The sequence below is a fragment of the Misgurnus anguillicaudatus genome, chromosome 23, assembly GCF_027580225.2.
Source record: "Misgurnus anguillicaudatus chromosome 23, ASM2758022v2, whole genome shotgun sequence".
NCBI lineage: Eukaryota > Metazoa > Chordata > Actinopteri > Cypriniformes > Cobitidae > Misgurnus > Misgurnus anguillicaudatus.
This window is the reverse complement of record NC_073359.2, coordinates 10,212,645-10,227,602: the sequence shown is the minus strand read 5'-3', so window position 1 is coordinate 10,227,602 and position 14,958 is coordinate 10,212,645. Positions and strand designations below refer to the sequence as shown.

The 14,958-nt window shown below is 32.8% G+C and overlaps 1 protein-coding gene across 2 annotated transcripts in view; it reads left to right on the top strand.

Annotated features, from left to right (window-relative positions):
* anos1b (anosmin 1b) overlaps positions 1–12,976 on the top strand; it is an 89,824-nt gene extending 76,848 nt beyond the window's left edge. For both annotated transcript variants that reach the window (XM_055218222.2, XM_073861314.1), the window contains exons 9-14: positions 4,593–4,748; positions 5,825–5,919; positions 8,678–8,846; positions 10,573–10,784; positions 11,187–11,328; positions 11,506–12,976. In XM_055218222.2, coding sequence (XP_055074197.2) covers positions 4,593–4,748; positions 5,825–5,919; positions 8,678–8,846; positions 10,573–10,784; positions 11,187–11,327 — 773 coding nt within the window. In that variant the 3' untranslated portion in view covers position 11,328; positions 11,506–12,976. The remainder of the gene's footprint in view (positions 1–4,592; positions 4,749–5,824; positions 5,920–8,677; positions 8,847–10,572; positions 10,785–11,186; positions 11,329–11,505) is intronic.
* The last annotated feature ends 1,982 nt before the right edge of the window (positions 12,977–14,958 follow it).

The window sequence follows — 14,958 nt, the reverse complement described above, 5'->3', positions numbered from 1 at the left end:
TTTGGGCACAACCCACGACTGCAGTCACCAGTTAACCTCACACAAATGTCTCACCTCCAGCCTGTCCGAAACGCTAGGGAGACTTTCTTCTGCTGTTGTTGTTATTGCTGTTTTTAATAAGGCTTTAGTAGTTTTCCAGTAATTCTGACATAACTAATTCCAGACACACCAAACAAATCTGGTTCTGTACTGGCTCAGTATAGCAGTGTTTCCCAATCCAGGTCCTCGAGTACCCCATTCCAGAATATTTACATGTCTCCTTATTTAAAACACCTGATTTTACTCATCAGATTGTTAGGGAGGCATGTTAACCATTTTGGAAGGAGGCTGATAAGTTGAAGCATGTGTTTTAAATAAGGAAACATTTAAAACGTTCTGGGAGGAGGTACTCGAGGACCAGGATTGGGAAGCACTGATGAAGAGCGTACACTGACATGCGTAAACATTATTTGTTTGTTTTTTTAAATAAAATTTTTTATTAGTTTTCAAAACATTTTTCCACTTCATTACTCTTTTTTTTTATATGTTAAATGTGTATAGAGTGTTGCATGGATGGCGAATTAGCATTTTAACACTTCTGCTTCCAACCTCCTGAAGTCAATAGGTTTTTTGAATGGGATTTTGGTTAGATGCCTCAAATATAAGATTTTGAGTTAACATAAGCCCAACATATTTTTACGTTTTATTCTACAACATAAAACGCACCATTAATGCCCCCACACATGACTCTTAAAGAGTTTACATGTTTTAAAAGGGCGGTTGCTAACTACAGGGCACTACAAACATTGTCGGGACTTTAACTCATTCCCCGGCAGCCAATTTCTGAAAAGTTGCCCGCCAGCATTTTTGGTGACTTTCACAAAAGTTTCACAGAATGCCTTCCAGGAAAATGTTCTTCGAAATATATATAAACATACAAATATATCAAATGAAAGAACAGACCCTCTGCTTTCAAACAAACAACAAACAAACAAAACGGGGGGGAAAACATTTCATTCTATCTAAATTTTTCTCTGCTTATAAACTCTTAAATATTTTTCTTCAAAAAGATTTTTTTAGCAAAAAGCTGAAATAATTGCATTTTTGTGAATGAATTTTGTTAGAGATCAGATTCAGAACGATTATCAAAACATACACAGAGTTTAAAATTTGTAAAAAAAAAATTTGCTTCAGTTTTTTATAAATTAGGTAAATGCCATCTAGTGAATGATCGCGGTATTACAGATTAACATAAAAACTCATGAGGAACACGGTTTTTCATGCAAATGTTTTATCTTAATTGACAAGATAACTTGTCAATGGCGGGGAAAGAGTAAGAAGGGCAGTTGCTAACAAGTTAGGGTAGCTACAAGGGACTAAATTCATCCCTGTTTGGAGCCATAGGAATGAATGGGGCTAGGCTAAATGCGAACACATTCACGATGCGCTGTACAAAGATTAAAAGTGCATGAATTGAAAAAAGAAAGTATGTATTAATTTGTCTAAGTTAGGGTAAGAACATGGTAAAATATTGAAAAACGGTGGTGTTTTCCTTTAAGGATCTGTAAGGAATAGGTTTTTTTGCAGCCACTACAGACATGTTGTCCAGTACTTATATGACCTTAGTAGGATTGGTTATTATTTAAGGCCTGTTCTGGTATAGTCAGATCATTTTTATTTTCAGTTATTTTTCAGACACTTTACAGTGTTTATTTCTTATGAAAATATTTCAGTTTTTGAAAGATATATTCATTAACTCTTTCACCGCCAGCGTTTTTTAAAAAAGTTGCCAGCCAGCGCCAGCGTTTTTCATGATTTTCACAAAAGTTTAATGCCTTCCAGAAAATGTTCTTCTTTAAATATATAAACATACAATACACCAAATGATAGAACAGACCCTCTGCTTTCAAACAAAAAAAAAACCGTTTTACCCTACCTTGAGTAGTTCTTTTGTAATCAGCTTTTGAATATGGGTAGGTTTCTGCAAAAACACCACATTTTGAGCAAAAAGCAGAGATAATTAAATTTTTGTGACGGACTTTTCATAGAGATCCCATTCAGAGCGATCTTTAAAACAGACACGGACATGCAGCAGCTTGCCTTAGGGCAATACTTCCGAGTTTAAAAAGTTGCGGAAGGGCGCCACCTAGTGGATAATAGTGGTATTGTGGAAAGACGGAAATACTCGTCATTGGCGGGGAAGCGTTTTCTCTTGATTGACGAGATATCTCGTCAATGGCGGGCAAAGAGTTAAATAATTAATTTTAAATATGTGTTATGTGTACTGCCAGGTAAACCTTAGTTGCAAAAGATTTAATTTATATAATCACAACAATGTATGAAAATTATTTCATGAACAAACAAAAAAATTATGAGAATTAAATGTCAGAGCAATAAAACGGACAATTAATTGTCATAATCGTCAGAATTTATTAGACGATCAACCGTCAGTCAAATTTAATAATCATGACAGCCCTACTGGAAACCACCCCTAAGTGTCTTTAACTTTTAAGCACAGAGCTTATTTATTTGTGATTTAATCCAAAAGTTTGGATTAAAACCAGTGTCCTGCTAACCTGCAGCACTTTATTGTACCAGAGTGGTCTTTTGAAATCGTACTCAACTTTTTCTAGGTGGATAAAGTCTGGTGTTGGGTGAGACCCCTGGAATTCTTATGAATGATACTTGCTGATATTTGTTTATTTAGCAAATGTTTTTATCCGAAGTGACAAATTACATTCAGTATCAAACATACTAGTAAAAATTAGTAAAAAAAAATTTGCTTCAGTTTTTTATAAATTGGGTAAGCCATCTAGTGGATAATCGCGGTATTGCAGATTAACATAAAAACTCATCAAGAACACGTTTTTTCATGCAAATGTTTTATCTTAATTGACAAGATAACTCAATGGTGGGGAAAGAGATAAAAGGGCAGTTGCTAACAAGTTAGGGTAGCTACAAGGGACTACAGACGTTGTCGGGGACTTTAAAAGTCATCACGTATAAAAATTTTCAAAACAACGTAATGTGGGCACAATTCCCAACAACGATTAATCTTCAGAGTATTCCCTTAACAAGGAACATGTTTTTAAATGTTTGATAAAAATTGAAAGTGCTGTCGGAAGCTTGATGGTGATGACTTGAAGTCGAGTGGCCGTGGTGTAGTTTGCTTGGTTAGCTTTTTATTTCACATTTAGACTTTGAAATTCATAATTCAAGTTGTGTTGATCTGTGAAGATTATCTTGTAGGACAAAATGTGTACTGTAAGGCACGGTTTCCCGGACCGAGATTAGACTAGTCCAAGACTAAAAAAAATGTAAGAGTTGCCCAAATTGAAAACAACTTGTGACATCTTTAAATACATCAGTGCCCTTTGTTTTGCCTCAGAATGCACACAAGTATGTTTTTAGTAAGGCATGTTTGTTATATTTCCTAAATAAACTAAGGCCTATTCCTGGTTTAATATAATCCCTGAAAATAGGGCTGCCACAATGTGCCACAATTAAATAATCGTCTCATCACGATTGTTTGACCTCATCGCAATGATTTCAGATCACCGCAATGATTGCACATCTCTATAAAAAACACAAGGGGGAGCTGCAGCGCCTGTATAACAAGACAGTATCAGATGGCGCTTCTTAACTGACAGTGTAATGCGATACATTGCAAAGCCATTCAATACAATGGGAAAAACAGCATTTAAACAAATGATGCAAAACTTTGATAATTAGTATGAACTGCCAGGTAAAACATACATTTCCAAAAACAGCAATTCAAAATTTAGCAAAGTAAAGGATGCTATTCTTAAGATCTGTAAGGAATTTATTTTTTGCAGCTTATGGCTACTATTTAAGGCTTGTTCTGGTATAGTCCGTTTATTTTCATTGCATTTTTATTTTTAATTATTTTACAGACACTTTATTGTGTTTATTTCTTATGAAAATGTTTCAGTTTTTGAAAAATGTATTCATTAAATAATTACTTTTAAATATGTGTTATGTGTATTAACATTTCCTGGGGGGTAAACCTTGCAAAATATTTAATTTAAATAATCACAACAATGTGTGAAAATTATTTCATGAACAAAAAAATAAAAAATGATGGTAATAAAACATCATTATAACCAAAGCTATAAAACAGGCAATTAACCGTCAGCCAAATTTCATAATCTTGACAGCCCTACTGGACTTTTGTTAAACACAGAGCTTATTTTTTGCGATTTAATTCAAAAATTTATGGGATACATGATTGGACTTTTTGTAGAGGAAACCAGTGTCCAGCTAACCTGCAGCACTTTATTGTACCAGAGCGGTCTTTTGAAATCTTACTCAATGTTTTTTAGTTTGATAAAGTCTGGTGTTGGGTGCATTACCAATGAAATGCTGAATGATATTTGCTGTATTCATATTTGTTTATTTAGCAAATGTTTTTATCGGAAGTGACAAATGACATTCAGTATCGAACATTCAGTACAAGTACAGTACAAACTGTAATATCATGTCCCTCACACACCACAAGTGTATATAGAGATTAATTTTGAAAATACATTTTTGATTTAAAATGTTTTTTCTTAAATCAATCAGGTTTTTCATGTCCTCTATATTTTTTCTAGCATCCTCCTATGGGCGTGGCCACATTTCTGGAGAGTTTTCCAATGAGCTTCCCGTATCCCATTCCTTACCCACTATCCTAAGACTTGAGGCGGCTGCCCCACACTACCATGACAACCAGCTGCAGGTCAAGATCTTCTGGAAGAGCCGAACCCAAGGCAAGTGATTTTCTTCACCACCGTTTTTCAATATTTTACTATGTTCTTCCCTACACTCAGACGAATTAAAACACACCTATCTTTTTTCAATGCGTGCGCTTAATCTTTGTACAGCGCATCGTGAATGTGTTAGCATTTAGCCTAGCCCCATTCATTCCTTAGGATCCAAACAGGGATGAATTTAGAAGTCATCAAATGCTTCCATGTTTTCCCTATTTAAAGACCCTATTACATGAGTATTTACACGAGTAAGTATGGTGGCACAAAATAAAACTTTAAAAAATGAATGGGGCTAGGCTAAATGCTAACACATTCAAGAAGCGCTGTACAAAGATTAAAAGTGCACACATTGAAAAAAAATAGGTATGTATTAATTCATCTAAGTTGAGGTAAGAACATAGTAAAATATTAAAAAACGCTGGTGTTTTCCTTTAAGACCAACAAACAAACCGAAAGGTCATACAAGGTTTTCTTCTGAGCGGAAATGATCTTCCAATAAAAAAATACTTTACTTCTAATTACTTCACACCAATCATTCAAAGTATGTTTGTTGACAGTTCTGCTAGAGCCATCTGTGTTCTTATAAGCTTTTGCCAAAGTAAAGCAACTTGCTAACTAATAATTTATTGTTAGGAATGTTACAAGCATTAATATTATCTATCCTGCATGAAAGAATAATCTCACAGGGATGTTTTTCTTTAGACTCTTTCCAACTGATTATTCACGATTTGCTTCGCAAATGTTTCGCTTTGTGACATCACAATTTTCAAAAGGAAGATTCCAGTGAAGCCATTAATAAAGGGTGTTGATTTACTGTCATCTTCTGATAAGAATGCCATAAAGAGATATTTAATAATGGCGAGTGTAAAATCAAGAACAGATAAAGTGAATTTAGTAACCTGACATGATATGGTAGATGAAGAATTGGGTTTGAGAATAAATGTAATATTGCATTGGACTGGAAGGATGAAGGATCCCCTTAAATAACATCTTGATGTCTTTTGGGCTCAAACTCAGCAAGGTTATGGTAAGAACATACAGTAATTTACAATAAACTGTCTTGTTTTCTCTTATAGAAAGCCTGAGGGATTCCAGTTCATACCTGCTGACATGGTATCCGGACGTTTGTGCAAAAAATGTCACAAAAACAGAGAAAACAGCCACAGTGCAGGTACACCTCATCAATTTACATCATCAACATCTACTTGCTTAATGGTTAAGGTGTCGTTGATTTTGCCCATTGACAAATACAAATCTTTGTATTTTTGTCTTGTTTTCAGTAAAAAATATCTAAAAATTCTTAAATGAAGGTGTATTTTTTGATGAGCAAAACTCGTAAGAAAAAAGTCTAGTTTTTAGATCAAAAATATTAAATTTAAGTGATTTTGTGCATAAAACAAGCAAAAAATCTGCCAATGGGGTAAGCAAAAAATCTTTAAAATTTTTCTTAAACACTGAATTCAAGAAAAATTCAAGAAAAATTTGTTTACCCCATTGGCAGATTTGTTTGCTTGTTTTATGCACAAAATCACTTAAATTTTATATTTTAGACTTATTGGGTCGTTTTGCTCATCAAGAAAAAGCATCTTAATTTAAGAATTTGTAGATATTTTTACTGAAAACAAGACAAAAATACTAAGAAAATGTTTTCTTGCAAAGAATTTTTTGCAGTGTGGTCTTTTGTCTTGTGTTTTATGTGGACGTTTTGGTGTGTATTTTGTGTTCTGGGCCATTTATTAATACCAAGAACGTCAAGTTTGGACTTGCGTCCTTTGTAGTTCGGACTTGCAAGTTTAGACTCACAAGGCCAAACTTGTGAGGACAGGAGGACACGAGTATGGTTATATTACAAATGGAACAGCAAAGTACTTGGGTGATTTTCACGAAAACTTGGTTTTAAAAATGTCAAGCATGAAAATGTAAAAATTGCTTAAATTTACTTTTTTTCCCACCAGACATTGAAAAACAAAGTCTGGAGTAAATGGGAACATTAATTTAAAAACTTTTACTTATCATTTAACACTTTTTGTAACATAATTTAAAAAAGTAGTCCTAAAAAATCTCATTACCGCAACAGTCAGAAAACATCAACACTGACATATTTTCAAAATGACATGACAAACCTGAAAGAACCTAATTTGGAGATTCTGCACATGCATTTAAAATCAAAGTATTATGCTTCTATTAATAAATTAACATTTAATAAGCATCTGTTGCGGTAATGATAATCAAAATGTCGTGTACTGTAAGCATTCTGACAAGACAATATTTCAAATTAACTGTAAAAAAATGATCTTACCTGGTAGCCATCTTGAAGTAACTGGTCCATGTGCTTGGTCACTCAAAATCAAACTTTATTAAAATTCTGTATGTGTGCTTAAACTGTTCTCAAAAAGTGTTGCGGAGGATGAGAACATCAGGCATGGACACATCATTTTCCTAATTTTTCTTCATTATTATTATACATGAATATTCTGTAAATATTTTTTCTGTCATCTAAAGTAGTCTAGCAAAACATCCATTTATTTTTTTTCTTAATATTTTTGTGTAAATTTGATTAAATTACAACATAACGCATGTTCAAACACAGCCTGACACATTGCGGTAATGAGAATTTCAGCAGAAAATGAGATAAAATTTCCAATTATAAATTCTTATGTTGAAATCACACATTGTGCAAGGTAGAACACAGTATTGTGTTAATTCTGATGCTTTTTAATGTTACTATATTATACATTTTAAAGCTAAACGAAATATATAAAATACAAAAACCCTGGTAACAGATTAGACCCTGTATGGCTGCGCATGATTTATTGCCACTGGACATCTGATTCATCTTGAGGACAACAAAATCCTTTACAGTAGGGCAGAGCGGGGCACAACCTAACCCTTTTTGGTTTTAGCTCAATCATTCAAAAAATATTTGAGTTTGATTTATTTTTACACAAGCAACACACACATCTCTGCTACAAATGAACATTTGAAGTTTGTTTCTAGTACTTACAATTCTTGGACAATTACACCAAACGTGACAGAAGTGCAAACGTTACAACTTACCCAATAGGTGGGGTTCATTGTAACAGGCAGGGGGTTAGTTGTAACACTTGCTAAAAATTAACTTTGCAGGCAAATATTTCAATAATATTTTGTTTATATACTTGAAGTGGATATTGTTTATATATATATATGTCTATAATAGACAGGTATCCACACTGTATTCATTCATCCAGCCCTTTTCTAACAATAGTTCAATTATAAATGGATACAAATATGTGAGAAAAAGCAGCACAATTATGACACAAAATTTTTTATATGTTGCCCAGTCTGTAATAATCATACTACAGTTTCAAAAATCAAATTCTGAGAAAATGAGCATCAAAGTCTGATTTTAGCCATTCATTTCATTATGATTTCATTCTTTGACGTGATCTTATTCAATCAATATTAAAGATGTGAACAAAAATAAATTTGATAAGATTTTTGATAAGACAGGGACATTTATTTTGTTGGCAGCCAGCAATCATTCGTGTGTAGCCTATTTAAAACAACGGCAAGAATTACGCTAACGTTAGCGATTTTACACAGCGTTACAGTTAACCCCGCTGGGTCAAAAAATTTTCAAGCCCACCAAAAAAGTTGCTAAGAGCTGCAGACATATTACAAAACGATGCTATGTTTTAGTCAACAAGACACTGATTAATATGACATAGCATTGGATTTGGTATCTTACACACCCGAAAAAAACATTTTTTACAAAATGCTCAACCTTGTACAACAATGTAAACAGTCCGTGTTACAACTAACCCTGCATTAGTTTTTGCCCCGCACACCCCTACTTCACTACTTCATAAATCCTTTTGTTCAAGTGTTTTTAATCCCTATAAATGTTATATTTTGTAACCACAGCGTTGTTGTTTTGTGCTCTTTAGGAAACACATTTTGTGATTACCGGCCTGTTTTTCGCTTGCAAGTACTGGGTGTCAGTGAAGCCTCTTATAGAAGTAGAACAGAGGTCTGAGGTTGTGACCTCGTTTACCACCCCGCTTTGCTTGGCGCTGATGGGCCGACGAAAGAAGGTTTCTGCATGTGCCAGAGATGGTAAGATAATATTATTGAGTTTTATAATAATCTACATACAGTATACACGCACTCACCAGCCAGTTTATTAGATGCATCCTGGTTTGACTGGTTTCTCATGTTCTCACTTGTGTGGCTAAATATATACAGATATTAATGAAATGTAAATAATATATAAAGGTATATAGTAATAAAGAGGATATATAACAATAAAACTCTTCAAATGCACATCGGTTGGGTGTCAAAAAATAAAAATAAAAAGTTTAAGGATTAATGTACACAAAATGTATCAATACTTTAATGCTGAAGTATGCATATCTCCAGTTGAAGACAAATTTCATGTTATCATCTTATATGGGTGCTAATAATGCTCCAAAAAGCACAAACATCCATCACAAAAGTAATCCAATCCTTAACAAAAATTGAATTATTTCAGCTTTTTGCTCACAATTTTTGTTTTTGAAGAAACCTACCCATATTCGAAAGGGTCTGTTCTTTCATTTGATATATTGTATGTTTATATATTAAAAGAAGATCATTTTCTGAAGTCATTAAACTTTTGTGAAAATCATGAAAAATGCTGGCAACTTTTTAAAAAAAAACTGCTGGCGGGGAAAGAGTTAAATCTGCTTGTGTTCAGATAAAAAACTATTAAATATGATGGCATAAGTGCGAGTAAATCAAGTTACCTTTCATTTTCTGGTGAACTATTCCTTTAATATAAATATATTATACATTTATATTATTGTTAACTCTTTCCCCACCTTTGATGAGTTATCTTGTCAATTAAGAGAAAACATTTGCATAAAAAAGTGTTCCTGATGAATTTTTATGTTAATCTGCAATTATCCACTAGATGGCGCACTTACACAATTTATGAAAAATTGAAACCTACACTGCAAAAATTGATTTTGAAGAAAAAAATTCTTAGTATTTTTGTCTTGTTTTTAGTAAAAATATCTAAAAAATAAAAAATATCAAATTTAAGTATTTTTTTTGCATAAAACAAGCAAAATAAATCTGCCAAAGGGGTAAGCAAAAAAATCTTGAACATTTTTCTTAAACACTAAATTCAAGAAAAATTCCAGAAAAATTTGCTTAGCCCATTGGCAGATATTTTTGCTTGTGTTATGCACAAATTCACTTAAATTTAATATTTTTGGTCTAAAAACTAGACTTATTTTCTTGGGTCGTTTTGCTCATCAAAAAAAAGTATCTTAATTTAAGAATTTTTTGATATTTTTACTAAAAACAAGACAAAAATACTAAGAATTTTTTTCTTGAAAATCATTTTTTGCAGTGTAAAGGTTATTTACAAATTTTACACTCTGTGTATGTTTTGATAATCGTTCTGAATCTGATCTCTAACAAAATTCCTTCACAAAAATGCAATTATTTCAGCTTTTTGCTAAAAAAATATTTTAAAAAAATAATACCCATATTTAACAGTTTATAAGCAGATAAATAATATAGATAGGATGTTTTTTCCTGTTTTATTTGTTTGTTTGTTTATTGTTTGTTTGAAAGCAGAGGGTCTGTTCTTTCATTTGATATATTTGTATGTTTATATGTTTTTATAAGGAATTTTTCCTGGAGTCATTTTTCGAAACGTTTGGGAAAATCCCAAAAAAATGCTGGCCGGCAACTTTTCAAAAAATGGCTGGGGGGGAATGAGTTAAATAGACTTCTTTTTAAATAGACATTTTTAATATCCTTTTATAAAGTCCTATTTTATTATTTGTTCTAGAGCGCCACCCTCAGGTTAAGAAAGTATTGCAGCGGCCTGAGACGCTGGCAGCATCATTTCAAGTGCTAAACGGCTCCATACAGGCACTGTTCAGCTGGCAGGTGTCACCGGAGAGTCCAGGACAAACACCTGTCACAGGCTTTCAGTTCTCCTGGGTCAAAGTGTCCGGCACCAACAGCACACTGATCTCTCAAACATACATCCTACCACCTGTGAGTCATATTTACATTAGTACAAAACTTAAAGCTAATACACTTTTTGACTCTAAACAAGATCTGAAAGCACTTAAAGTGTATATAATATACTGGCATTTTGCTATTTTTATCTCAATGAAAATTAATCAATAAAACCAGGCCACAGTCATTTAAAGAAAAAAAATACAATGTCTTTCAAAAAGATGACATGACCCCTTTTAAATTTTGGAACAGTTTTTGAACCCTGTTTACATGATGACTGTAGTGACAGAAATGAAAATGCTGATTTGAGCAAATATCGTGATTGCCATAATTAAAGTTTCTGTAATAATGGTTATTGTGCCAGAATTACTGTCAAGTGAAGGTGCATTGAACCCGAAATGGTTAATTAATTATGAATTTATCTATGCATATTTTCAGGATCAGATGTCACTTATTACAGACGCATTACAGGAAGATAGCATGTATGAAGTTCAGGTCCAGATTCTGTCGGAAGCAGGAAATGGACCCTCGGTGACCAAAACTTTTCATACACCTCATCTGAATGGCACACTCCTCTAAGGTATGAAAACTTAGACTTAAAGGCGGGGTGCATGATCTCTGAAAGCCAATGATGACATTTGAAATCAGTTTTTTAACAAATCATGCACCCTGTCTTTAACAAAGACTACATTTTAATCCACAGCTGTATGGTAAGATACCGTAATATGTGTAATGTATCATCTATTTTTTTCTGTAGATGGAAGAAGGCTGTGAAGAATTAGGCTGCTATACATTCCAGTATAATCAACTTGTCTGTTATCACGTGAACTGACCGTTCTCACAAGATCAGCACATTTAATGCAAATGCATTTATAAAGACAGAAGTGAAGGGTTTAGCATGAAAACTATGTGCTGTAACATATGAATGTTAAATAACTGAACTCAAATGTAAAAAATGTGTAGGAGTCATTTATTTTGTTTAGTTGTTTAGTTATAGACATTTATTTTTTCATACAGAAGATTGTGCATATATTCAATGGGCCAAAGTTACATCAAATGTTTGTATAATCAATTCAACACAAAAATTCGAGATTGCGGCCATGTGTTTCCAACTATACTGTTTCAAAAATGTAATGATGTGAATTTTAACTGTACATCTGTTTAGATCTCAAATTGCATAATTTAAATAAGGCCAGCACCACTGCTAAAAGTTTGATTTAGTTTATTGTGAATGTATGGCATTACTCAAACGAGTTTTTATTATAACCTCTTTATAACCTATAGGAGCAATTTCCCGTACAGGGTTTAGATTAATCCAGGACTAGGCCTTAGTTATATCAGGACATTTAAAGGTGCAGTGTGTAAATTTTAGTGCATCTAGTGGTGAGGTTGTGAATTGCAACCAAGGGCTCAGTCCACTGCTCACCTTTTGCTTTTGAAACACATAGAGAAGCTACGGTAGCCGCCACCAGACAAACATGTCATCGTTGGAGACAACTTAGTAAAAAATGTGTCTGTTAAGGGCTTCTGTAGAAACATGGCTGCACAAAATGGCGGCTTCCATGTAAGTGTATGTAGATAAAACGTCTCATTCTAAGGCAATAAACACATAACGGTTCATTATGAAAGGTCTTTATACATCCCTGATCATTTAGTTTTGTATATTATTTTGCATTTCTGTCAAGAGATCCTTCTAAAAATTACACACTGCACCTTTAAGTAGTTTTTACAAACATACCTTACAAAAAAAACATTATTGGTGTGCATCGTGAGACAAAACAATGGCACTGATATATGTTAAGATAGATCAATGCAAGATGTTTTAAATGAAGGCAGCTCAAACATGCATTTCAGTCTGGGACTAAGATAAGCCCTGTCCGTGAAAGCGGCCCAGAGTGAGATACACTGTACTTTATACTGTTTATATCAGTTAGTCAGATCAATTCATCTCATAGCAACTTTACTTTTTCTTAAAAATTACAAATTATCTTACTTTTATTTACAAATGACATACTGTATATATCGCTTCAAATGTTGTACTACTTTTCAAAGGTCAAAGTATGTATTTGAATAAGTACTGAATGAATTAATTATAGAAATGTTTACAGACAAAATGCTTTTTTTAAATGTAACTTTGTAAAATATAACATGCTGTTTTGTAAATATTAGGCTACATTTGATGTGTTATCTGTGTTGTTGTTACTTATAAACTCAATGCTCTACATATATCTTCTTATGTGTGATCATATTGATTTAGTCATATTTTTCATGCCAAAAATAAGATCATGTTCCATGAAGTTAGTTTGTAAATTTCCATACATGTATCAAAACTTGTTTTTGAGTAGATGCAGTTGCTAAGGACTTCATTTGGACAACTTAAAAGGCGATTTTCTCAATATTTGGATTATATGCACACTCCAATTCCAGATTTTCAAATAGTTGTGTCTCATTGTCCTAACAAACCATACTTCAATAGTAAGCTTATTTAATCTTTCAGTATACATGTCAATTTCAATAAACTGATCTTTATGACTGATTATGTGGTCCAGGTCCATCAAGTCACATTTATTTGTATATTTGAAGAGTTTTGTTGCAAAACGAGATAAATCCATTTTTAACATTTTTGTCAAAACATGTTTATTATTATGTTATCGTGTTATTATTTTGTTTTATGGTGCTACTTAGCTGTATTTTTTAAGTTATGATTGTTTAAATCAAAACAAACCAACTGCATTTGCATTGAAATTAATTGGAATGCACAACCAAAAAACGAGATTTCTGAACAATTAAAAAAACGGTGGTTATCTCGTTTTGCAACGAAACTCTTCATTTATTTATTACATAGGCTACAGTGCATTTAGAAGTCTACACACCCCTGTCAAATTTGCAGGTTTTTATGATTTAAAAAAATAAAACCAAGATGAATCATGTCTTAATCTGTTCACCTTTTTGTGAAATTGCAACCTATATATTTCATTTATAAATATTTGGGTGTTTGGACAGTAATATTTTAGTAGTGAAATGAGGTTTAGATTAACAGAAAATGTGCAATATGCATCAAAATGAAATTAGACAGGTGCATAAATTTGGGCACTCACATCAATAGTAGAGCCAAATTGCTGGTCAAACACAAAAATAAAATGAAAATCATGGAAATTGTCAGGGGTGCCCAAACTTTTGCATCAATTGTATATAGGTTGCAATTTCACAATATAGGTGAAAAATATGACTGTATTAAAGTGAATAACAATAAGAATAGTACACTAACCTGATTGCATAAATGTGCACATTATTTTATAATACGGATTGTGTCAGTGTTAAGAATGACTAAAATGACTATAATTAACCATTAATAAAGTGTGACTGGTCAGTTTGGTAACATCCAACTTACAACTGACAATTTATATTGTCTTTATAATAAAATAAATAATAAATTACAATCTATAACATACATGTATATAATTTTTCAGTGACTATAAAACAACGTGCCAATTCATATGATAAATAACATGCGTCATGTATGATATGATGTAAAATAAATCTTTAGTGTCCCCAGAGAACATATTTTGCAGTTTTAACTCAAAATACCATATAGATAATTTATTATATCATGTTAAAATTGCCACTTTGTTGGTGTGAGCAAAAATGTGGCGTTTTGGGGTGTGTCCTTCTAAATCCAAATGAGTTGATCTCTGCACTAAATGAAAGCGCTGTGGTTGGATAGTGCAGATTAAGGTCTGACATCACAAGGGGAGCCAACTGTCAATGATATATTTTTTCACATGCTTGCAGAGAATGGTTTACCAAAACTAAGTTACTGGGTTGATCTTTTTCACATTTTCTAGTTTGATAGAAGCACTGGGACCCAATAGCACTTAAAACGGAAATAAGTCAGATGTTCATGATATGTCCCCTTTAACCTCTTTGAAAGGACTAGATGATAATAATATGACAATTGAATGGTAATATTACACTGAATAACATTCAAACGTTGTATTAATTCATTGAAAAAAGGTTTTGAATTAAAGAACAAACGATCCAACACTTCTCATCACAAAGAGATATCAGCTATTTCTCTGCAGTTCACATTATTTTCTCCACGTCCATGTATAAATGATTGGCAGTGGCTCACAGACTTCAATGAAAAAAATATTCATTGAGTTTAAGCAATTTTTTGGGGTGAGTGGTTGCAATCAATTTATTTAAGCTA